At 37.0% G+C, this 24,157-nt stretch overlaps 1 protein-coding gene across 3 annotated transcripts; it reads left to right on the forward strand.

The window, feature by feature from the left end:
• On the forward strand, window positions 1-23,661 carry PCMT1 (protein-L-isoaspartate (D-aspartate) O-methyltransferase). 3 transcript variants are annotated; one of them, XM_008637872.2, is made up of 7 exons: window positions 1-130; window positions 1,253-1,284; window positions 3,047-3,151; window positions 6,420-6,540; window positions 11,181-11,266; window positions 12,835-13,051; window positions 21,516-23,661. In XM_008637872.2, exons 1-6 carry the CDS (start codon window positions 64-66, stop codon window positions 13,012-13,014), a joined length of 591 nt encoding a protein of 196 aa, XP_008636094.1. In that variant the 5' UTR covers window positions 1-63; the 3' UTR covers window positions 13,015-13,051; window positions 21,516-23,661. The 3 variants fall into 3 exon arrangements, with proteins under 3 accessions (XP_008636094.1, XP_008636093.1, XP_017595032.1); XM_008637871.2 differs by having other exon boundaries at window positions 12,835-13,004; XM_017739543.1 differs by lacking the exon at window positions 21,516-23,661 and adding an exon at window positions 15,384-17,536 and having other exon boundaries at window positions 12,835-13,004.
• Window positions 23,662-24,157: the final 496 nt, after the last annotated feature.

Genomic DNA, 24,157 nt, shown 5'->3' on the forward strand with positions numbered 1-24,157 from the left:
TCTATATATATTTGTTTGTTTATAGAAAATGGAATAATCAAAACAGACAAGGTATTTGAAGTAATGCTGGCTACAGACCGTTGCCACTATGCAAAGTACAACCCTTACATGGACTCTCCACAGTCTATAGGTAAGAGCATCTTGCAAAAGTGATTGAGATTGTTTTCATTTGTGTAATTGTGATTGCTTTTGTCATTTATGTGTTATGAATGTGAAAATAATTTTTTTAATTTGGAAGATTGTTTAGTTCTTCATCAGTTTATTGGATACCTTTTAACTAAGTTTCAATTTCTTGTGGGTTGCAGTTGGCATATTTGGATATACCAGGTAGAGAGGTGTTTTTCAGCCAATATTAATATGTGTTTATTTTTGAAACCACAGCAATTTGTGATGGTGCAGCTGATGTAAATACTTAAAAACAATTTGCTTCCAGTTTATGATAGAAACAGTCTCTATCTTAGAAATTATTCAATTGGGACCAATGCAAAGTTTCTTAAACCGTTATGTGAAATCTTTAAAAATAGGCTTTGTATAGTTAGGTGTACTGATAGGACAGTTATTTCCCATCCAGGTCCCAGTTTGTCTTTCCAAGACAAGGGAATGAACTATGTAAATGTACTAATTTATTTTTTCTTGATCTTCTCCCTGTCTTTAACAGTATGTGGTGAGTGAATTTTATTAGGATTTTGTTAGTTGTACAGGAAAATAAAAAAATATTTTAAGATACATGCCCAAAGGCTTATGTATCTTTGCAAAAATAAATATAAGTGAGCATTGCTCCCATTCTTATAGGTGTTTGTTCTCATTTGCTGTTTGCAAAATGCACAAGGTTGTTCTCCAAATGTTCTATGGTCTCCATCACATGAAACTCAAACTAACAAATTCAAGTCTCTATATAGGGGCTAAGTGAAAAAGGAATTACATTATTCTGGGAGACATTACTCCTCTGAATTGAACATACTTGATCAATATGTGATATTAATTCAATGTATAGTGGAAAAATGGAGATTGTAATTGTGGTCAAGGATAAAACCTTTTTTTTTTTCCTGTCCAGAGTTGACACAGCATAGCTTTGAGCTGATGTACCATAACTCACTTCTGATGTAGAGTACCTTTGTAACTGCTGGGGTGTGGATGTTGTACCCTGAATGAGGGTGACAATGAAGGTGTTGCATTTTACAGTCAAGGTAATAAAGATTGTAAGGTTGCTGTCTGAACAACAATGAACATCTTCCATTCTCTTGTTTTACAGGTTTCCAAGCAACAATCAGTGCTCCACATATGGTAAGCTTTAAAGCTAGGTGATTAGTATAGGTTTTATTTTATAATTTTTAAATAAAAAATTATAAGCATTTTTATAAACATCCAGATGCTTTTGAAATAAAATATTTACCCTAGTAAATTTAATGAGTAGTTGATTGCAGTGATGCTGTTGTGAACTGCCTAAAGGGAGTGAGTAGAAAAGACTGATCAAAATTTTTCTTGCAGATGTACAGTAATAGGATGAGGGGTAGTGGGCCAAAAAATGCAACATAGGAAATCTGATTAGTTTCTAGAATAAAAAAAAAACTTTGAGGATAGTTAAGTACTGAAACAAGCTTTGCAGCTTGTGGAAATTCTGTTCTTTGATATACAAAGAAGCTGACTGAACAGGGCTCTAAGCAGCCTTATTTAAAATGCCCATGTATTGAAAGAGGACTGGACCAGAAGATTTCCAGAGATCTTCCAATGTAAATTACTCTGTAATTTATATAAGAATTCAGGAGTGGATGACAGGGATTTCTGTAGTACGGTATTGCTGTAATGCCTTTAAATCTTTGGACCAGAAAAAAGATACATTGTACTGAGTTGCAGGTTTTTTTGCCAAGTGGTTTGAGATCAGGGTGAGTGTTCCAGTTGGGATTCCAGTGCATGCATCTAACGCAGATGTAATTTTTCTGTGTTTCTTTATTTGAGATAAAAAGTGAATAGGTGCATGTATTCTGTCTTTTCATTATTTGGAAAGTGTCAAAACATAGTAAAAGTCTGCTTCTCTTGACTAAAAGCTGTGTAGTTGGCTTCGAGTTTACTTAGTTATCAATATAAAAAATCAGGAATTTTGTATAGAAATATTAATAATATTATTCAAGAAAAGACAGAAAAAAGTACTGTTGCTAGGGGGAAAAATAAATATTAATTGTGCTTTAAAATTTTAAGTCCCTCCAGTCATTATTTTTCCAATGCTTAACACTAATAGTATATGAAGTGTCAGAGCAAAAAGGCAATATATCCTCTAAGCAAATATTAACAGTGAATGTTCTAACAGGGAATGTTCTAATTATTTCTGTTTTCTGGGTAGGATGGATTAAGCTGAAAGAGAGTGGTAATGGCTATCTCTGAAACATTAAAGAACAAATTGGTTTTTTACTGTGCAGCCTAAGCTTAGTTTATGTACTGGTCCACCACATAGAAAAGCAAAAGTCGTCAAGTGTATCTATAGACTACTGCATTCCATACATGAGCCTGGCTATCTGCCTTTGGAAAAGACAACTTCTTTTTCCTATTCTTTGATACAGCAAGTGTGCAGGTAATACAGGAGGTAGTTTCAATAGCCATTTTCCTTGATGCTCTGGAGCTACCTTCTTCCTAGCTAGCTTTCGTCCCAGCTTATTCCAGTGCATATAGCATAATGATAAGCTTTATTGGCCGTATACTGCCAGAATAGTAAGAGTCACCAGACTTGAGGAGAAATAAACTGATTTATCGTGTCTTTCCCAATATATAAGTAGAGTCTGTGCTAGAAGCTTGAATGGTCAGATGAGGCTTTGTATATGGATGCTAATAAAAAAAAATACACTCATGAAATTTGTTGAAGACAATGAAGTAACAATGATTATATCATGTAGTTAACTCCTTCCCCCTCCCCATTCTTTGTAATAGAAATTATTCTGAAATTTCTTATATAAATGCTCTGGGCATTTCCCAAAATCTCTGAAGAAATGAACATATCTTGAGTAAAACAGACATTTAAAATAATTTGAAATTTTCTCTCTCTGTCTTCTCTTAGCATGCATATGCACTTGAACTTCTGTCTGATCAGTTACATGAAGGAGCCAAAGCACTTGATGTAGGATCAGGAAGTGGAATTCTTACAGCATGCTTTTCACGAATGGTGAGTTATATAATTTAATCACTTGATCATCAGAACTGCTTGAACTCAAGTGTAACTGAATTGCAGAGCAAAAAAAAGCATCCTTCATAGTGGATTGAAATATATAGAAAATAATTTACTCTCCTGGGTGTGATTGGTACCCATTTGGTGTGGTAGCTGATAGCAGATGTTCAAGTTAAATGGTTCAATAAATTGTGTAATGGTGAAGAAACCGGCTAGTGAAGAAGTTTGGGGTTTTTGGATTGTTTTGAGTTTTTTAATGATTGCATTTTAGTTGTTGCTTTCTATCTTGAAGGAAAAAGATGTTTGTCTTGAACAATTCAGTTTTTGTTATCTTGTGTGACTATGGATGTTCTCATTGTGATAAATTGTCACGGATTCCTGATGTGATGAGAGCTTTGTGACTTTTGAGTCTTAAAAGAATCCTATATATATACAAGAAAATATCTTGTATATATAAATTTTCTTTGAATTTAATTGCTTTCTTTTCTTGTTATATTGCACAAACATTACTATAAGTGTCCATTTAACCTTTTATAAGCTAGATATTAATTTGTATTTTACATCTTTGCCAAGTAACTTAATCTCAGTTGTGTTATTCAACCTGTACCTAAGGAATTTTCTGTGTTCTTTCCTATATTACATCGGGGAAAAAAAGGTTTAAAAATTTGGGGTTTAGTGGCTGTAGCTATAGTATTGTTAGACTGATTCATGAAGGGCAATATAATCAGTTCTTCCTTCTCTGTTCCAGGGCTTTATAATTGCTTTATGGCTAGTAGAGACCTTCATTAAACTGCCGACTAGATCTTTTGTTTTGTCTTTCTGCAAAGTCAATTCGAAATGTGTTGATACATATGATAATTTCTCATTTAAGTTTCTTTGCTACTTACTTTTCTGTTTTCAAGCGCCAATCTGAGTCTACAAAAACTTCTGTTTCCCGCTGTTAAGAATTAGCTAAGAATGTTTAGGACTGGTCAATACACTTGCAAAAGTATTTAGGTTTCTAAGTATTAGCTGCAAAATTACAAAAAACAAAAAAAAAGTAGTTAACCAAACTGCAGTTTAGAGGAAATCTTAAATGGCACTTAACTCAACTTTCTGCCTATTATTTTTGGTCTGACTGTGTAGTCAGTAATCAAGTGCTAGCATGGAAACGCCAATCCTTCAAGCATTAAAACTTTTGTCCAGGCTATATGTATTTCTCACTGAAGTTATGAATGCATAAAGGAATAGCCATTTTCAGTAGGACATGCTAAATTGTGGTTGTGCACTTTTCTCTACTAAAACAGCTGTGGAGAAGTCAGAACCAGCACAAAAAGGAAATCTCTTTCCAATTTTGGTGAAGTTAATCCCTCTATCTTTTTATTGCCATATGAATGTCATGTGCCTCTTATGAATCCTCCATGGTAGTTTGCAGTGGAATGCCTTACAGACATGTGTATTGGAAAAATTGAGTAAATGCTTTCGTTCTGCTTGACAGCATTACTAACAGTAACAAAAACTTGAAAGAAGTATATTATGGAAATTAATGGTAGAGTGTTTTGCCACCAAAATTTAGTTGGGGATGTGCTTTTTGTGACTATGTTGATGTTGCTTCTCAGTCTACTTGAGATCTAGAATTAGTAGCTCACATTTGTGGCACAAGTGCCTCAGTGCCCATAGATGACAACTGTACTCTTATGATGATAATCTCATTTGTGGTACCTCTGGGAAAGCTTTATATTTACTTAGACTAGTAAAGCATCTTTAAGATTGTTGTTTGGATTTTCATGGTGAACTTCTGTGATAGACTTATCTACATAGCTTGCAAAATTAAGTTTATTTACTTTTGAAGGTTGCTGGCAAATCAAATTAATTGCAGTTTTCATCCTGTCAGTACTGGATTTATGAAAAGAGTGGGGTATATTTTTATTCCTAACATGGAGATCCCAAAAACTGTGCCATCTTTCTGTTGTCTCAATTGGATGCATTTCACAGTTCCAAGGTAATACACAGAGGTGACTGATGAGGACTCAGCAAAATGGACTGTCACATGCAGCAGGTGGTTCTCTTACTTTATCAGGCTATTTCATGCTCTGACCATTTTGCTAAATTTTCATTTCTGTTACATTACTGTTTGGAGTACACTGGATCTTTTGACAGCTTATAGTACAACTGACTGCCAGGCATTCCTCCAAACAGCAACCCATGGCTGTCACAGTGAAAACTTGCTCTGTGTCTTGCTCTGTTGCAAAGGGTGGTGGTCTTCCACTCAGACAAGAAAAGCTAGCACTGCTCTTTTAATGTTTTTAACATAGGACTTGTTCATAATAAAACAAAAAAAAAAACCTCCCCAGGATAACCAGTTATTAATTTTCCATGTCTTAACAACATTAAAACGTAAGATACAGAAACATAAACAATTCAGATGCATCATCTGCATTCAGATGTGTCCAAAGACAGTTGTTAGGCAACATGGGCTGCTGCTATGACATACTCTGCCATTGTGTTCTTTGGATCCTGTTAAAAATGGTCAGATTTTTGATTTGGATTTGGATTGGTTTTGAATATTTTTTTCCATACTAAAGGCAAGATTCTAGAAGAATTACGTGTAATGGAGAGGTTTTTGTTAGTAGACCTCTTTCCGCCCCCTTCAGAATACAGAGATTTTGTGACCTTTTTTGAGTTATGAGCTCTCAGAAGTTCCACTCCTCCAGTGGAGGAGAGCTGTAAATCTGAAAGTAGATTCATGAATGTAAGGATAAGTGGAAGGTAATTTGTCCCTGACTGGTAGTTGCAGCATTTGCTTCTGAAAGAATAGGACTCTTGAGATAATTTAGAATAAAAGGCATGATTTAATCTTTGAAGTAAGGTCTTCTCTAGAAAAACCTTAATTCTTAGTAAGTTTTGTTCAGTGTGAAAGGAGATTAGTTTTAGTCTTTGTTCTTGACGTTGTTACTTTCTATTGCAGGTAAACAAATGTGATCAAATTTAACTTCTAAAAATTCCAAGAAGAAATCTCCACTAACACTATAACACAACTGAATCACATCTCAAAAAGATCATTATTACAAGTATTTATAAAACTATGCAGACACACTTTAATTATCAGGTGCTTCTAGCAGTCAGGATCATTTGTCATTTCAAGCAGTAGTTTTAATAACATTAGGAAAATACTTCCACTTTGCTGGTTTTGTTTTTATTTTAGAGAAATGGGTTCAGGAAGTATAAGTACTTATTCTGTAAATAAAACTAGCAGAAATTGTTCAACTGTATATTTTTATTCCAGGTTGGTCCCAAAGGACAAGTTGTAGGAATTGATCATATCAAAGAACTAGTAGATGACTCAATAAATAATGTCAAAAAAGACGATCCCACATTGCTGTCTTCAGGAAGAGTGAAACTGATTGGTGAGCATCAGACTGATATACTTACTAATTAAACTGATATTCTTTCTAGCAGCTGGTTGAAAATGGCTGAATTGGATGTTGTTAAAAGTTCGAATTTAAGATGTTAAACCCAAGAAAGAAGAGCCAAATGAAAACTTTGAAATCCAAGTTGTCTTTAGGCCTTTGAAAAATGGTATCTTCCCCCAGTTTTGAGAGTATGACTTCTGGTAATCTCAAAGAATATGTAATCATTCTACTAGAAAATGTTAACGGGGAAATGTTTTTTTGGTGAAAATACTTTACATGCTGAAGGTCTGTCGTGTTAAATTTGCTGTTTAAAATTGGGGTTGAATTCACAACCTTTCTTGAATAAATACCCTGTCATCTAAATTTGGGTGTTTTAACAAAGTCTTTACACTTCTGATAGAGTAGTTGAGAAAGCTGCATGCAAAGATTCAAGTGGAAAAAGTAGATTGCCAAGTAGATTGGCAGTATGCACACTGAAGTTTATTTCACTTGTTTTTAAAATTGACAGTAATTGTATGTTAGGGAAGTGATTAATTGACACCAAAGTACTTTAATTCAGTTAGAGTTACTGAGAGGAAATAATGCCAAAATGATACAAGGACAGTGAATTGTTTTAAATATGGTTTTTTACTTAAAAAAGATTTTGGGGGATTTTTTGTTTGGTTTTTTCTCTTTGTTTTTTTGGGGTTTTTTGTCTGGTTATTGTTTGTTTGTTTTTCTTAGACGATTCAAGGCTGGCAGGAGGAAAGTATTCTATTCATTAAGTTTAAAGAAGAAATTGAAGGTGTGGATGTTTTTGAGGCTTCTTACAAGAACACTTGGAAAAATTATTATGTGATGTTTGGCTCTTAGGTTAATTACCATTTTGATTCTTGGTCTTTTTTGGTAAATGAGGGACTTTTCTAAATACTTTTTTAATAAGTTTATCAACACGTACACATGTATAACATGCAATGTATCTTGCTGAGAACACTTATGTCTCAGAACTTACTGGAAAAGAAGTTAGACTGCTAGGGCTGTAGAGGGGGAATGAGGGAATAATTTCCACTGTTGCTGTACAAAAGCAGTTTTGACTTATGCTTCTGGTCATTCCTGAAACAAACTCTGGTGCTCTTGCGAGTCTAGAAGTCTAAGTAAACATCATTATCTATTTTATTTTTGACTATGTAGCAGGATGACTAAGAGACTTGTGAATAGTTTTGTTGTGAGGTACATTTTTAAAAAGTACAGATGGACAAGTAATACTTCTGTGAATTAAGTGGAGAAGAATGTTTCAGCTGTGCTGGATTCCTGGGAGCTCTTTGATGTGGAGCAAGAATCCAGACAGGTGTTTCTTTAAGACAAAAAGCAGCAGAAAACCCCACCCAAACACCCCTATCGCAAACACACAAACAAAAAACTTGCGAAAACCAGTTGATTGATGATGGGAAGTTGCTGGCTTTTCACATTATGCTTCAGACATTCTACACTGCTTTGTCATACCTCACATGTACCATACCTGCATTTCAGGAGCACCAAAATTATTTTGGGGTGTCTCAGTAATAGAACTGCATTGAGAAGCTGGGAATAGGTATACTTGGATTAACTTAACTTCGTTAGTTTGTGGGTGTTTTGGTGCTTTTTTTGGTATAGCTTGACTTTTATTTTGTTTACTCTTAATATCATGAGGAAGCCTTTGAGGTGAATCTCTCAAGTGCTTCTCCTTACTACACTTTAGCTCACATGAGAGTACTCCTGGAAGGCACAAACTTTGATTCCTTTTGAATGAAACTAGACAAGATTGTGTTCCAAGAAGCAACCAAATATGTTTGATATGTGGATATTAAGACAGTTAGACTTAGATCTAGACTGAAGCGGTTATTCTGAAATGTTATGTTGCATGGACACCAGCTTCTCAGCAAAAACTTTTGCTGTACAGATCTGCTTCTATTGTACTGCACTATTTGCTGATGCAGGGGATGAGGTATTCTAAACAAATGAGGGAAGTAGTTTTCTGTTTCTGTGCTCATGCTACAACTCTGTGTGAAACAGGTCTGTGTAGAGGCACTGAAGGCTTCAGTACTGTGATCAGCAGATCCGGTCTAGGTTCATAAACAATCTACAGAACCCTTTTATATCAAAAAGTCCTGATGTGCTTTTCCTCATCACCAGATGCCACCCACCACCATGATTACTTCACTAACAGGCTGCATGTAACTGGAGATGTGAATAGGATAGGTGACATTATTCAAGATGTAAGCACAAACTGAAAATTTGGGCTGCTGTTTCCCCTTGGACATTGAATAATAGAATAATTTGAATAACATTGAATATATGAATGCTGAATTAACTATTTTTAAAATTTTCTGGATGTCTAAAAGTGTGTTGCAATTGTGGGTGGATATATTTCTTCTGTAACCATAAGAATTTTTGTAGATTTTAAAAGGGAAGAGCCATGCTGTGCCTGATGCATATGAAGGAGCATGATTTTTTCTTCCCTTTTGGTTGGGTGTGTGCTGTTTTTGAAGATGTTAGCTATTGATTCTAAGAGCAAAGGAGTTAGTTGTTTTTGGATCTGTTTTACTGCTGTCGGTGAAGTGATAAGATGTGCAGAAGTCACATTCAGACTTCTCTAGACAGTGCACTAGGGACATTTATGTTTCAGAATACATGTGTTGTTCTTCAGAAGTGACAGCAGTTTCTTTCACAGCTGCTTCTTCAACTTGGCAAACGCTTTTTCTCCAGCAGTACTGGAGATCACTGCTTCTAATGCCTGCTGCTGCACCCTGGGGAATGAGGGTCTGCCTCCTTGTGTAGCTAACATAATTTGTAGCAGTATCTGTATGAATAAGCTGAAGAAGTCTTTCTCATTTGCTGTCTCTGATGGAACAGCAGACACAGTAACACCTCATTGCTGCTTCTTTAGAAGAAGTGTACAGTGCTACTAAGATATAGAAGTACAAATTACATACTTGACTGCGTTGAGGTGGTTGTTCCAGTAGAACCCACTTTGGCAGTCAGAAGGATTACACCCTGGAAATAATGGAATTTTTGTTACTGGTGATCTCTCTTGCCAGCTGACTTAGTGGAAATGGTGATCGATAGGTATGAGTTCTCTTGAAGCACTGGTACTTCTTGTCTGGCAGCTTCTCCTTGTGGCCCTTGGTTGGAGCTTGTGCTGGTTGGAATTGATGATATGAGGATTTTTGCCACTGACTTCTAAGAGGCTTCTCAGCTACTGAGGAAATGTGCTCTTAAAGAGCATGGGTGCAGAAGGTCCTTGCCAGGGTCATCTTTTAGGACCTCATAAGGAAGATGACAAACACCCCAGTTTTAATTGTTTTGAGGAGCTGTCCAAGTCTTCCTGTACAGTCTTGGATACCTAAGGGTGTTCTTACTATCCCAATAGCCCTCCTTATCATGGAGGTCAAAGTGAAGCCTGCTGTGGTGACCGTGTATTTTTCCTGCCTTGTGAGTTGTTGGAAGGCAAAAAGTTGACAAATTTTCAGCCTCTGACTGGGCTGTAGTAGTTCTTTTGACTCTTTCAGTTCTAATTAACCTGTGCTATTGGTGATTGCACAGAAGTCAAAGTTCAGCCTGAAGATGGGAAACCCCAAATTACTTGTGCTGAGCAGAGGGCTGTGCCCATTAACCTCCATGTTTTTTGTTCTTGACTGATTATTGGGACTTCTGTAATTACAGAGTATGAATTTATGGATGGTTCAGCCTCATTTTTTACATTTGTTCTAAATAACTCCAGAGGGAGTCTGCCTAGCTTGCTCTGAATTTCCTGTTGGTTTCCTGTAAATAATGTGGATGTCATATTCACATCATCTTCTTTCAAAACTTAACTCGGGGTCCAGTTTAGTTTGTCACATTTCATTGGCTTAAAACCCTCAAACTGTTACTCTTTCTTTCTGCATAACTGGGGTGGTATGAGATATCTGTGATAGGATGCTTCTCCATGAGTTCTCCACCAAAGCTGGAGCAGCACTGGTAACCTCTGAAAACTGTAATTATTCCTAGCATCTTCCAAGCAGCCACCTGGAGCTTTAGCCATGAGTCTGACCTGGCTCTCTGTGTTAGTCCAGTGATTGCCTGCCGGAAGAATAGCGAGGCCCATTTGCTGGCAAACATGGGGTGTGCAGAGGTTACTGCAGTACTGCATTAATGAATGCATGTAGGTGTGGGCTTTTATTCCAACTGGTAGTGTAGTTGTAGGCGTATAGTCCATGGGAACACTTCCTTTGTCTTTTCCTCACCTTTGGAGTCTTCTGATAGGTCCTTCTGACGTTAAGTGCTTTGGACTTACGATTTGCATTATATTCAGGAGTGGTGTGCAGGAAGACAAGGCAAAGCAATGTAATGAGGGGATAAAACTCACCTGCATTGGGAATGGTAGGAAACATAAATACTTCAGTATCTTTTCTAGGTGGACCATGTGTTTCCAAGAACTTTCATTATAAATCCATGCTTTCTAGTTTCAGATGCTTCAATAGTATGTAATATCTTTTATAAGCATGTATATGCACCTATGAGGGTGCTTCATTGCATTTATTTTACAAATGTGTTTATTTTTTACATATAGATATGGGAAACCAGCTGTTTTCTCCAGTCCTTTTGAAATTTTTTTTTAAAAAAGTGTTTTCTTCCAGTGGGAGATGGACGAATGGGATATGCAGAAGAAGCTCCCTATGATGCAATTCATGTTGGAGCTGCAGCCCCGGTTGTGCCCCAAGCAGTAAGCCTTTATGTTTTGTGTGTGTGTTTCTGTAATATCTTAGCTGTAGAGAATGCTTTGCATACATCTATATGTAAAATACTTGGTAGCTTGCACTGCTGGGAGTATCAGTGGGCAGTGTGGTATTACTGTATGGTGTGGGGTTTTTGTCTCTGTTATAATTTGGCTTCCTGTTGGTTCGGTAAAGCTGTTTGTTCTAATAACTCTGCTCTAAATAAACATATTTTAAAATTACATGTGTGCAACCCTCTATTACAACAACACACTGGAGCATTTTATTTCATAAGATAATTCAATTTTATCGAACACTGAGTTACAAAATTTAAGTGTGTTTCCTGAGTTCCAAAGCACTGAGCCTGTTGAAAGTAAAATGCTCAGCTGGAAATACAAACAGTGCCATTTGTTTGTAGCTTTCAAAATGGATACAGGGCAATTCTTACTAGAGAAGCTGAAGAGTAACTAGGGGCTTTGGAGTGTGCATACATGTAGTCCATTTTTTGCAGATTAGATTTTTTTTTTTCTCTTCCTTTCATCAGGCACATGGTAATACATAACATGATTTTGATATGCTAGATGCCAGTTAAGGTTTTTAAATCTTAATGAAGGATAGTGAAAGACTGGACTTTGAGGTGCTATAGACAGATTGGACATTTCCAAACAATGACCAGTGGTGGGGTTTTTTCTTTTGCTTCATTTTTTTTAACTTGGTTGGTTTTTTTAGGTTTTTTTCAAGGGGGCTTTATTTGGGTTTTGTTGTTTGAGTTTGGGGTTTTTTTGTGTGTAGGTGTGTAGGGGGGTATTCCTAGCAAAGTGTTGACAGATGACAATTTAAAAAGTAATTGAAAGCTTATTAGTGAATGAAACAGTTCTTAATTATAGCTTTTGTTAGCAATGGGGATTAAGTTTTTTTTCATGACATCTGGGAAGTGTGCAATTTTCCTTGAGACTACTGTGACTAGCCTCCTTTAACTATGAAAACAAAAAAAAATTTCAAGCATTTCTCATATACTCTGTTTACTTGTCACTTATCTTACTCATATTCATATATTTTAGACTAGTTTCATAAAAGGCTGTTCCATTCACAGAATGAAAGAGGAGCTGTTGGATAGTGAGTGTGTTGTAGACAAAATTATTCCAGGAAGAGAAATAATAAAAAGTCACCAATCTCAAATCTTACTCTGAGGACTTAAGGGGAGATCAGTTACCCCCAGAATTTTTGACGATGGGCCTGTACCGATGCACAGTAACTATTGAACAGTTAAACCAAACAATTTAAAAAGATTCAATCTGCTGTAAAAATATTGTTATTTACCTTTCCCCCACATATATAGAAAATAAAACTGCAACCAACCCAGTTAATTATTTTACTGTAATACCAGTTGTTGTACCATGTTGCTGTGATACTCTCATTTTCAGTGCACTTTTTATTTTTCCTAATGGAAATAGCTATCTACTGCATAAAAGTAGATAGATACATAATGGCAAAGCTATTAATCTACTGTAACAAACTTTGGATCCAGCTTCTGTGAAGTGGCTGGTTACATTCTAATTTCTGTGTTGTGTTCTAGCTTATAGACCAGTTAAAACCTGGCGGAAGATTGATATTACCAGTTGGCCCTGCTGGGGGAAACCAGATGCTCGAACAGTATGACAAACTAGAAGATGGCAGTGTCAAAATGAAGCCTCTGATGGGAGTGATATATGTGCCTTTAACAGATAAAGAGAAGCAGTGGTCCAGGTGGAAGTGATTTTCTGTTCCACTTACTTCTTCCACACACATGCAAGGTGAAAGGGTGTGAATTTTTAGCAGATAGACTGCAAGGCCTGCCTTTGCTGCTGTGATTGCTTTCTGCTTCTCCATACCATGAAAAGTGACTCAGTCTGCATTACTACATCACCCAAAGGAGGTTATGCTAAGTTTGAGTTCAATTAAAAGCAGAAGAAAAATATTGCATGGGTTGCACTTTGTCTCTTTTGGACATGTTTTCCTTTAGTCTTTGGTGTTTTGAAGATTCTTATTTGTCGTTATAAACACAGCATTTTCTAAGGTTAACCTTAACTTTTAATGAACTTTTTATAACTATTTTGCCCAATAATTAGGGTGAAGTGTAAAATTTTACTTAATAAATACTGGTTTGTCCTGTAAGTTAGTGGTAATTGGGTGTTCATTTTTTATTTTTCTGAAACGCTACAAATGAAGAAAAATTTTTGCAAAATCCGTTGTAGAAAATGTAGATGTTCTTGCAAGCACATTTCCTTTAGACTCAAGTAGCAAAAAGTGGAAAACATAATTCCTTTTTCCCTAAAGTATAAATGTAGTTGAGTAGTGTTCAGAAAATTTTCTCAGATGTGTTATTAGAAGTCTGTCATCTGTCTCTGATGGGGCAGTATTTATGTTTGCCAATACAGCAAACTCTAAAGGCCTTTCTAGGGGTAGGAAACCTTCCTGTTTGCTGGATTGAACAGCCAGTAATGTAGACTTAATGCGGCTGTCAGCTTAAGCCATGCTAGGCATTAGTATGTGAATGAACAAAGCAGCAGTGCTGTTTTGCTTCCTGGCAGAAAGTGCTTGCGAATGTATTATTGGCATTAATGAAGTGCAGAGATGTGCAATGGGTTCTGAAAACAACTCTTGAGCTTTATAACCTAAATTTAGATTTTTGGCTTTTTTCCCTTGATATTCTGGAGTACAGCTTGTGAACTGAATACATGAATACTTAGTCTAACCTATCAAAATATTCATAAAAAGTACAAATAATGCAGTTTGCATGCCGCTGCTTACCGAAACCTCATTTCAGTGTTTCTTGGATAACTATATAGCCACCACGGACAAATTACTTCTGAAACAACTTGAGTGAGATAGTGCTTAGTTCAAAGCTTGTGAAGCATACTTGTTATTCAAATGTTTTGTATTTGTTATGCAAATGAATACTTTGGCCTCGAATATTGCCAGTATTCCCTCAGTGTGGTACTCAGGGGTTTCCTGCCTTTGTAAGGCTTTGGAAGCTTTTCTTTGTGGTCAGTTTCCTCCTCTGGCAAATGTTTTATTTAAGTTTGGAGTCCATGCTTCGCTTGCTCTAAAAAGGAGAAGTAGTCTTCTTAAGCCTTCCTTCTCTCAGAGAGGTTTTATAGATTTTTCTGCATTTCCACCTGATCAGATTATAGTAGCAATTGGGGCTTTTTGGTAGCAGCAGTGTGTGTTCATAAAACACTGGAAGAAGGGTTTCTCAAGTGATAGTGTTTATCCTTTGCTACTAGTGTTAAGGATACACTAGTACTGTGTTAAGGATTAGCATTCTTGAGTTTTTTGCATCTCTTCTGTGCAGTTTGGTATTTCATTTTGTCTGCTAGCTCGGGAAGATCTAATAGTTTGTCTTTGGGCCTTCTTCAGTCATGAATACTGTGGGGTTATTTTCCCCAGAAATTCTTACCAGTTTCTGTGCTTTTCTGAAACACTTCTTGATTTTATTTATTTATTTTTAATTTAAGAATTTACATTGGTGTTATCAGAAAAGGTCAGTGCTTAGCCTGAAGGGTTGATCTACAATGGCATAGAGGCTGTGTCTTGCAATGTGCATTTAAATTTGGTTCAGTCTGGGAACTCTCTGTTAAAGAAAATCTCAGAAGTCCACTTCATGTAACATTTGGTATTTCTTTAATTGTCCTTTTTGTCATCTGAAGAAAATTCCTATTCCATTTTCTAGGATAACTGTCTGCACTGCTGACCTTACAGGAGGTCTTTCTTTTTTTTGTTTTTCCTTGTTGGTGACTATGAAGTATATGGTCAGCCAGCTGCTGTTAAGGAAATTTCTAATTATAGGGTCAGCATTTGTTATCTGTGCTGGCATCAAGGGTAAAAGAGGTGTTTTGTCTGCACTTCCTAGATTTCAGTTTATCTTTTCTAAATTGTTCAAGATCTGTGAGCAGAGCTCAGTTAGAGACTCCTCTGAAAAAGCATCTCTAAGTGTTTCTGTAATAAAAATCTGTAGTGTATGGGAGACTAGTTGCTGTAAATCTCAAATTCATTAAACAATAATCATTCTAAGAGTAGCTCAATTCTGTGTGTTTAGTTTGTCATTCTTTTAGTTTACATTATGTGATTTCATTTCTAATGCAGGTAACTCTTTCATCACCTTGAATGAAGAATTGGTGTCCCTTCACAGAATACGGTTGAAAGGCCAGCAGCATTTTCCTAGGCTAGCAGACCTTCCAGTTGGCAGGAAAGACGCTGTTTAAATTTTTGCTGAGCCGTTCATGTTTTGGAGAAGTTAGTACAGTTATTTTATGGGGCTGCAAGGTGCTCTTGTGAAGCAGCACAACACTCTTAAGTGGTGTTTGAAGTCAAACCTGCCTTCAGGTATTTTGTATCATGCTTTGCTATGTAAAACTGGAACGTGTAGCAAAAGGAAGTCTGGACTAGCTGGAAGGAAAATATTCCTTGGATTTCAGTACATTGCTAAATAAAGCATCTTATTATATTTGTGAATACTGTTAAATTTATTTAAATTTAGTCCATAGCTTTCTAGTTTTAGTTCAGTTGCAGTAGTATTTTTGAGCTCCAAATATTAGTGGGAATCCTCTCGAATGTGACTCACTGGGCCATTTGGAAGTAGAACACACACAGGAATCCTATCTCTGGTACAAAAGAAAACAATGCAGTGTGCCAGAGATCCAGCAGTCAATGCTCAGTTATGTGATTATACTGGTAAGGATATCATTTCACATAAAACTTTTCAATTGCCTTGGGTTTTTTTACTAAAAAATAGGATGGAGAGAAGGCCTCTTGTGTTTCACAGTTGAGAATATGGTTTGATGGCTCCCTTATTGGCAAATCTTGCATAAATTAGGAACTCTCCGGTTTTATTTCTCTGTGAGAGTTCACTTACTACGTATATGGAAAGACAATTTTAAAAGTCACAAAATCATAGTATTACTTAGGATAGAAAACACCTCTCAGGTCATTGAGTCCGACTGTCAACCCAGCACTGCCAAGTCCACCACTAAACCGTGATCCTAAGGGCCACTTCTACACATCTTTTAAATACCTCCAGGGAATACCTTGTCCTGCCAGCCACACTATTGCTGATACAGAGGCATAAGAGAATAACAATGTACATAACACTTAGCAATGAGTCTCTGCTGCATTTTGGATTTGATTTCCAGACTGGCAGCTGCTTAAAAATGTTAACAACTACTTTTGTCTTACATATATCGTATTAGTAGAATTTATTTATAAATGTCATGCTAAATTCATATTTGCTGATAAAATACAAAATTATAATGACAGTATGACCTTTCTGAGAAAAAACTTCAGTGACTAAACTGGGGCTGTTACTGTTACAAAACGGGATTAATACCCCTCTGGAAAATGTATTTATTAGGATATATTTTAATATGTTTCTGATTAGAAACTTACTCAGTGTTTCAAGTGCCCCATATGACCTAGTTGACCAATTTCATTTGAAATTAGCAGTTATTGTTTGCATGGAATTCCTCAGGCTGTGCAGAACAATGATTATGGTTCAAGTTTTTATTTTACTTTGGCAAAAAGAATCTGTGCACAGAATATTTTAGGTTAAATTTAAGAACTGTGTATTATTGTGATGGTTTGACCCTGACTGAATGGCAGGTACTCACCAAAGCTGCTCCCTCCACAAGTGGACAGAGGAGAGAGAATACACCAGAAGGCTCTTGAGTTACAGACAGGGAGAGATCACTCACCAGTTACCACCATGGGTAAAACAGACTTGACTTGGATAATTGGAATTGTTGCCAAGCAAAATCAAAGCAGGATACTGAGAGGTAAAACAAATCTTAAAAACACCTTTCCTCCATCCCTTCTCCCTCCTTCTTAGCTCTGCCTCCTGCCCCCCAGCAGTGCAAGGAGGCAAGGAATGGTGTATACAGTCAGTTAATCACACGTTCTTCCTGCTGCTGCTCCGGGAGAGGAGTCCTTCCTCTGCTCCAGTGTGGGGTCCCTCCTATGGGACACAGTTCTCCATGAACTTCTCAATGTGAGTTCTTCTTATGGGCAATAGTTCTTCATGAATTGCTCCAAGGCAGGTCTTTGTTCTTGGGATGCAGTCCTCCAGGCACAGCCTGCTCCAGCGCAGGTTTCCCACAGGGTAACAAATCCTACCAGGAAACCTGCTCCAGCATGGCTTCTTCTCTCCGTGGGTCTGCAGGCCCCTGCCAGGACCCTGCTCCAGCACAGGCCTCCCATGGGTTCACAGCCTCCTCTCAGGCATCCACCTGCTCCAGCATGGGCTCCTCCACAGGCTGCAGGTGGATCTCTGCATCCCTGTGGTCCTCTGTGGGCTGCAGGGGCACAGCTGCCTCACCATGGGCTGCTCCATGGGCTGCAGGGGAATCTCATCTCCGGTACCTGGAGCACCTCCTCTCCTCCTTCCCTGATCTGGGTGTCTGCAGGGCTGTTCCTCTCACATGTTCCCACTCCACTCTTCTCTGCACCATAACTTTTTTCCTTCTTAAATCTGTTACCACAGAGGTGTTTCTTCCATTCCTGATTGGCCCAGCCTTGGCCAGTGGAGGGTCTGTCTAGGAGCCAGCTGGTGTTGGCTCTGTAGTACATGGAGGAAGCTTCTGGCAGCTTCTCACAGAAGCCACCCCTGCAGCTCCCCCACTACCAAAACCTTGCCAGACAAACCCAATAGAATTATGCAAAAATGCATGTGATATATCTGATATGGTAGATTACAGAAAAAATTTATTTTCTTTATAATTTCATTTTACTCTCAATTTTATGATTGATTGTAGCAAATAATAAATATTTTAAAATAGCACCTTTCCAGATTAAAATGCTACAAATCTAAATATTGCATCTTTAAAGTTATAAGGGGAGAAATACTTGGCTGCTGAAACACTGAGTAGATGCTATATTTGTAATTCATAAAAGGCTGTATTCTGAAATTCACTTTCAGTAATGACAGCATGTTTTTCATAGATGAATGATGTATTGAAAAGAGAAAGTCAAATGCTGCCTAATGACAAAATTGAAGGGGATCTAAAAGAGTGAGATACCGACTTCAAATAGATTTATAAACGTTTGTTCAAATATTTAATTTGAATGCCTTCCACTAAAGAGGTGGTGAGGGATTGCAAAGCTGGATGACTTACTTGTATCCTGAACTTATCAACAATAAGATTAGTGATTCTTTTTTTAATTTCATGACAAACTGTCATTTACCTGAAATGCTACCTATTAGACTTTTTATGAGAATGCTTCTTAGTTTCTTGTTGGATATTCATAATGGGAAATGTAGAATATTCATGCATACGTTTTCCCTACTAGTAAGCCAACATTTTTCAAACTTTCTTACATTTTTTTCTAGAATAATAATTTTGAGCTAATGACTTCTGAAATTTGCTTTAACTTGAGCTTACAAAGTTGCTTTGATGCCTCAGTTGACAGATGAGTGGTTCTTTTATGAGAATTCCAAAGGCCTAAGGACTACTGTGGTGACTTAAACCCTAAATATATATATTGCCTGCTAAGCAGGAGCTGGTAAGCAGATTGGAGGGAGAGCATATATGAAGGTGGAGAGAAATTATGTGAGTTGTGTAAGAATCATAACAAATAGCTGTGGCCAGAAAGAATACAAATTAGTAGATCTTTCCTGTGGCTCTAGAGGACAAGAAGATAGGTTTAACAAGGAAAGAGCAGCCTTTCTGCTACTTTTGAGGGTCTCCTTTTAAGAGTCTTCTTTTAAGCTTTGTAGCAAGATAGATCTTGTTTTACCATTGGAAGGATAGACCTGTATCCTGATTCTTAGCAGTAGCTGAAACCTGGAGGATTTCATAGCTCGGCAGCTTCTGATGCAGTCAGGATCAGCTCAGATCAGCTGATGCTGGTTTGCAATATGTATTTATGTCTGCAAGCTGTTCTACATTAGGGAGAAAGCTGACAACTGTTACCTATCAGGTGATCTGAGACTTTTATTGGACTGTTGCAACTTTCCAGTACATACAGTCCAATAATGCACATGTAAATTCAGCTTCTATCTGTAGAAAATAAATGCGGTATAATTTTAACACGTATATCATGGATTGGTTTGGGCTGGCATGCTGTTGTTAGATTGATGAGTAGTGAAGAGCAAGTGAAAAATCTCTTGAGGAAAGCTGATCCCCTCAACACAGTAAATTTCTAAAAAACAAAATATGAAAATCCTTATTTTGAAAGTCACATATAGGGTGTAGTGTCATGAATATGTTAAAGCAATGAAAAATACCACCAATTAAAACATTGCCATGTTAATATAATTTATTTTAAATGACACATTTATATAATAATTATATATTTTAAGTAGAAATACCATTTTGAAAAAGAAAAAACAAACCTGTACTTTAAGTACTTTAAGTGCATTACCAGCATTATGGAAAAACCTTGCTAACATCTGTGGCTGGGTAAAATTATTGTGTTTAATAGTTTTGAAGTAAATACAGAATGTTTCTTAGGCTTACAGTTACTTGAGGGTCTACCTCAGGTTTGAAGGATTAAGAATTGCTTGTCACAATAAAAGACCATATAAAGCTGTGAGAATACATGGTAGGAATCGGGATAAAAATCACACCCACAATTAGGCATATGAGGCTAAGCCAGCAATATCAGCAGTTGTTACTTAAAAACACTTTTTGAAGTTGTAAAAATTAACTGATGATGCAGCTCCTGGAAGTGTTAGGTATGAATGAAACACTTGTCCTGAATTCACTGGCACCACATTTTAAACTGGGTATCAGATGTTCATTTATTTTTATCTGTTTAAAGTAAGCAAATACCCATTTTGTGAGATAGGCAAATATGGAGAGCTTCCAAACCTTTAGCTATAAACAGATTTTTCTTTATTCCTGCCAAGATGTGTTCTTCTGCCTCCTGCGTTTTTCTGCTGTCTGTAATTACTGCAGTACTCTAAAGATGTATGATTAGTACCTTACTATGAGGAGGCAGTGCAAAGTGCAAAGAATGCAAATATTTATCACTTACAAATCACAAGGTTTGCATCCCAACTGCATTAGAGAGAAAACTAGTCATTTAGGCACTAGTTTCTACAGCCTTTTCAGTTGCTTTTGAAATGTTTTGCATGCTGTCATTCCATGCTGTATGATTCCTGGAGGATAAAGGTTTTGTGTGTGCATGTAGAACTATATTTTTGTGGGTTAGTTTGCATGATAGCTGGAAATACTATTGTGTATTGAGCCAGCAATCACATTAGTGAGGTTTTTTCTAATTCAGACACTGTTTGCTTTGGTAATGAGGCCGATGCACCTACTAAAAGAAAAATTTCAGCAAACTGATCGTGATTTTATAGATTGTCCCTTGTGCAAAAAAAAAAAAAAAAAAAAAAAAGAAAAAAGGCAAAACACTTCTCTTTGAATTTTCCAATGTTCATGGTGGCACAGTGCACAGCTTTCAGATTTGATGGGCATTTTGTATTAAAATTAATGCTTTAGAAATACTTAAATCACTACTATATGATAACTTTATGATTGGAATATAGGTTCTATGGGTTTCTTGTTTCAATGTGTTTTAAATGTCCTACAGGAACAAAAACCTGCATTTTCTAGATTCCTTGTAGTGATTTAGAGAGACTTCTTGATGCATCCTTTCTCCTAATTGGATCTCCTTTTAATACACACACACACACTCTCTCTCTCTCACACTGCCCTGTCCCCAACCTTTCCATAACCTACTCCTGATTTATCATAGCTCCTTCAGGAGCTAATCGAGTTCCTCGGAGAAATAAATAAACTAAGTGGTACAAACTGCATGACAGGGATGTGAGATTGTGTTCCCAGCTTTCTTCAGAGACTGCAGCTGAAGCTAAACTTGCCTTTTTGGCAGCTACAGAGGATGGATTTTGCCAATACTCTGTCTAGTAAGTTGGCTCAGTTGCTTGCCAGTGTGGAGCCAGCAGAATTTGGATGGCAGGTAGCTGTGTTAGTAGCTGTGCAGTGTGTGGGGTTTCCTTAAAGCAAGTGATCCATTAAATGTAAAATAGAGGGACCCATATTTCACAATAAGTCACGTAATCATATGAGATGGTATAGACAATATGGGATTGCTGTTGCCTTTCCTTTGGTGTTTGTTTCTTTTCTCAAATGCTTGAAGAGATTTCTGAAGTTTTGCTGATGTGCATGAGCACTTAAATGCAGCCTGATTCAGTATAAAAACTTTTCAAATATGATTTCCAAGGGGAGAAGAAACATAACTGCATGTGTTTTCTTTCTACAGGGATGAATTGTAAAAGCTACATCATCTTGACCCAAACATAGTGTTACAGTGGACTGCTCATCTCCAGTTCTAAAAGCTTTTTGAAAACCAACAGCATTGCAGCTTGTTTTGGACTTCGTTATACTGTTGTTATCAGCATGGAAAAGCGTGGTGTTTGTTTTATTTTTTTAGATGCTCAAGGCAAACCTGATAAAGAAATGGTGGAAAGTTTTATGTGGGCACTGTTTTATTTAACATGCCTTTATTTCACTTTCATCTGTTCAAAGTGAATTTCTGCAAAACTGCGGATAAAGACCTGTAGCTTGTGAACTCTGATTTTGATGGGGGAACTTGAACACTCACTTCTCTCGGCTCCTGTGTCCCTTGGTAAAACTGCTTCTGTGCACCTTACAACACTACATAGGTAATACCAGGTTTTCTGTGTTCCAATGTCTGCTAGATGCTACTAAAAGGAGATGAACTTCCTTTCTAAGCTTTTGACATGGTGTCATAGACTAGCATGTAGTAGATACAATCAGCTGCTTTTTTACCTTAAAACCAGGCATTTGTATATATTAAATTTCAAGACATCAGAGGTTGGTGGCCACTCTTATCAAACATTGCTGTTCAAGTTGGACATAAAAGACATGGTTTTCCCTTTCCTTCTAAAATTGATTAATGGAATCTGGAAATTCTGTTTTGGTTTATAGCTCCGTGCTGGTGTGATACACATGGATCTAACTCTGTAAATGTGTGTTCCAGTCACCAAATAATTTATTGGCTGCTTTGCCAGATAAAGTTAAAAGCAGAAGGGGGGTTGTGTGCTTGTGTAGAAGATTAGGATGGGTATGTAGTCTGAGATATGGATTGCTAGGTTCTTTATAAAAAAACAGAATCCCCTTTGGTTCTAAAAGAAGGTTGCTTTAGAAAGGGAATTCTAAATTGCTGTAAAAGGAACACAGGATGCATGCAAAAGAATCCTGGACTCCTAAGAACAGATAGATGCACTTGTTCAGTTTTCATATAGAAGAATAGTGGGAAAACCTTTTTTTCTGCCCTAAGTTTTCTGTTTTGGTACTGTAAAATGTCAACAGCAAATTGCAAAGCAGTACAGTAAGGTGGGCTGCTTTGGGAAAGGGGGGAAGTGTGTCTTCAGTCATCTTGCTCATATTTGTGCAACCAGTAATTAAAGTAAGCAGTGTATTATCATTATTTCCTTTTTTTTTTTTTTTTTAATTTTAAGGAGGATTATGGAATAAAACAATCCATATTGATCACTGCAAAAAAAAACCAAAACAACTTTTTATGGTGGAAGAGCAGTAATTTTGTGATAGGATTAATCCCTGGAAGCATAAAAAATTCAAAGGCCTCTGAACATGGAAAAAGAACATTTTAAATAACCTGCCTTTTGAAGGCCAGCCCCATTTTATTCCTCTGTAAAAGATATTATATAACTTAATTTATTTAGATGTTTGGAAGTTAATGTACCACCTCCTGATCTGACTGCAGCCTGGGAGCACATGCACAAGATTAATCTTATAAAGAAATTAATATAGTGTGTATTCTAGAAAATACAATCCAGAAAAATCCACTTGCGTCTGACAAATTTGTACTAACCCACGATCAACTGTGACTCTAGTTCTTGGTGTTGAAGTGAAATATCTTAACTGATGCATGCTAACATTCAACCTTTTGGTCGCTGTATCTTTCAGTTTGAGTTCAGCTTTATTTACATCTTCTCACAAATTTAATCAGTTAAATGAAAGATATGAGCTCAACTGTATCCAAATTCCTGTCTCTGGACACAGTGTAATAAGCTAGCCTGACTTGGAAGTGGTGTTAAAGCTGAGACCCGATGACAACTTCCTGGGGGAGAACCACTTCAGGGGGTGTAAAGGCTTCAGGGACCAAGGCTGGTGGGAGTACTGCACCCATTCCACTGAAGGGGTTGATGGTAGCCAAGGTACTCGGACAGAAAGGAGTATCCAGGAGTAGCATTTAGGAGTCGAAAATGGAAACTCCTCCATGATGGAGCAATGGTTCTGAAGTAAAATCTTGGAGACAAGGACAAGTTGAAATGCAGAAGACTTGAAGAGCTTGAATAAATGCTGTGTGAACTGTCTGAATTGCTACTTTGCCAAATAAAACAAATTGAGAGGAAGCTGTATCTAGGTGTCTGTCTGATTTTGTGGTTGGTTTTATTGTTTAACCTTCAACAGGATTTTGCATTTCCAAAAAGTAAATAGGTATAAAAATACTGGTTTGCTAACTGGCCAGAACTATGTGTCCATTTTCAGTCAATTAATTTATTGCAGCAATTACAAAGCCTGTTAATACTACCTGGAATGTAAGTGGAGTTTTTGGTGGCTGGTTGGAATTTCTCTTAGTTCACATCTGTGTGTTTTGGTGAACAGGCTCTGTGCACAGTTCTGTCTGCTGTCCATAGCTGAATCCAGCTACCTTGGAGAGTGTGGTTTGCCACTTGCAAGGATTAAAGTTTTGTCTTTTTGTAAGAGGTGCAGTCATGTTTCACTGGGCTGTTACTATCACCTCTAAGCTGGAACAGCTTGGGAGAACAGATTGGCTTAACTGCTGAGTTGCTTATCCAGTTGTTTCTGGGATCCAGGCAGCAGAAGACTTGGACAGCCAGTATCTGTATCTTG

The sequence above is a fragment of the Corvus brachyrhynchos genome, unplaced genomic scaffold (genome assembly GCF_000691975.1).
Source record: "Corvus brachyrhynchos isolate BGI_N302 unplaced genomic scaffold, ASM69197v1 scaffold14, whole genome shotgun sequence".
In the NCBI taxonomy this organism is placed as follows: Eukaryota; Metazoa; Chordata; class Aves; order Passeriformes; family Corvidae; genus Corvus; species Corvus brachyrhynchos.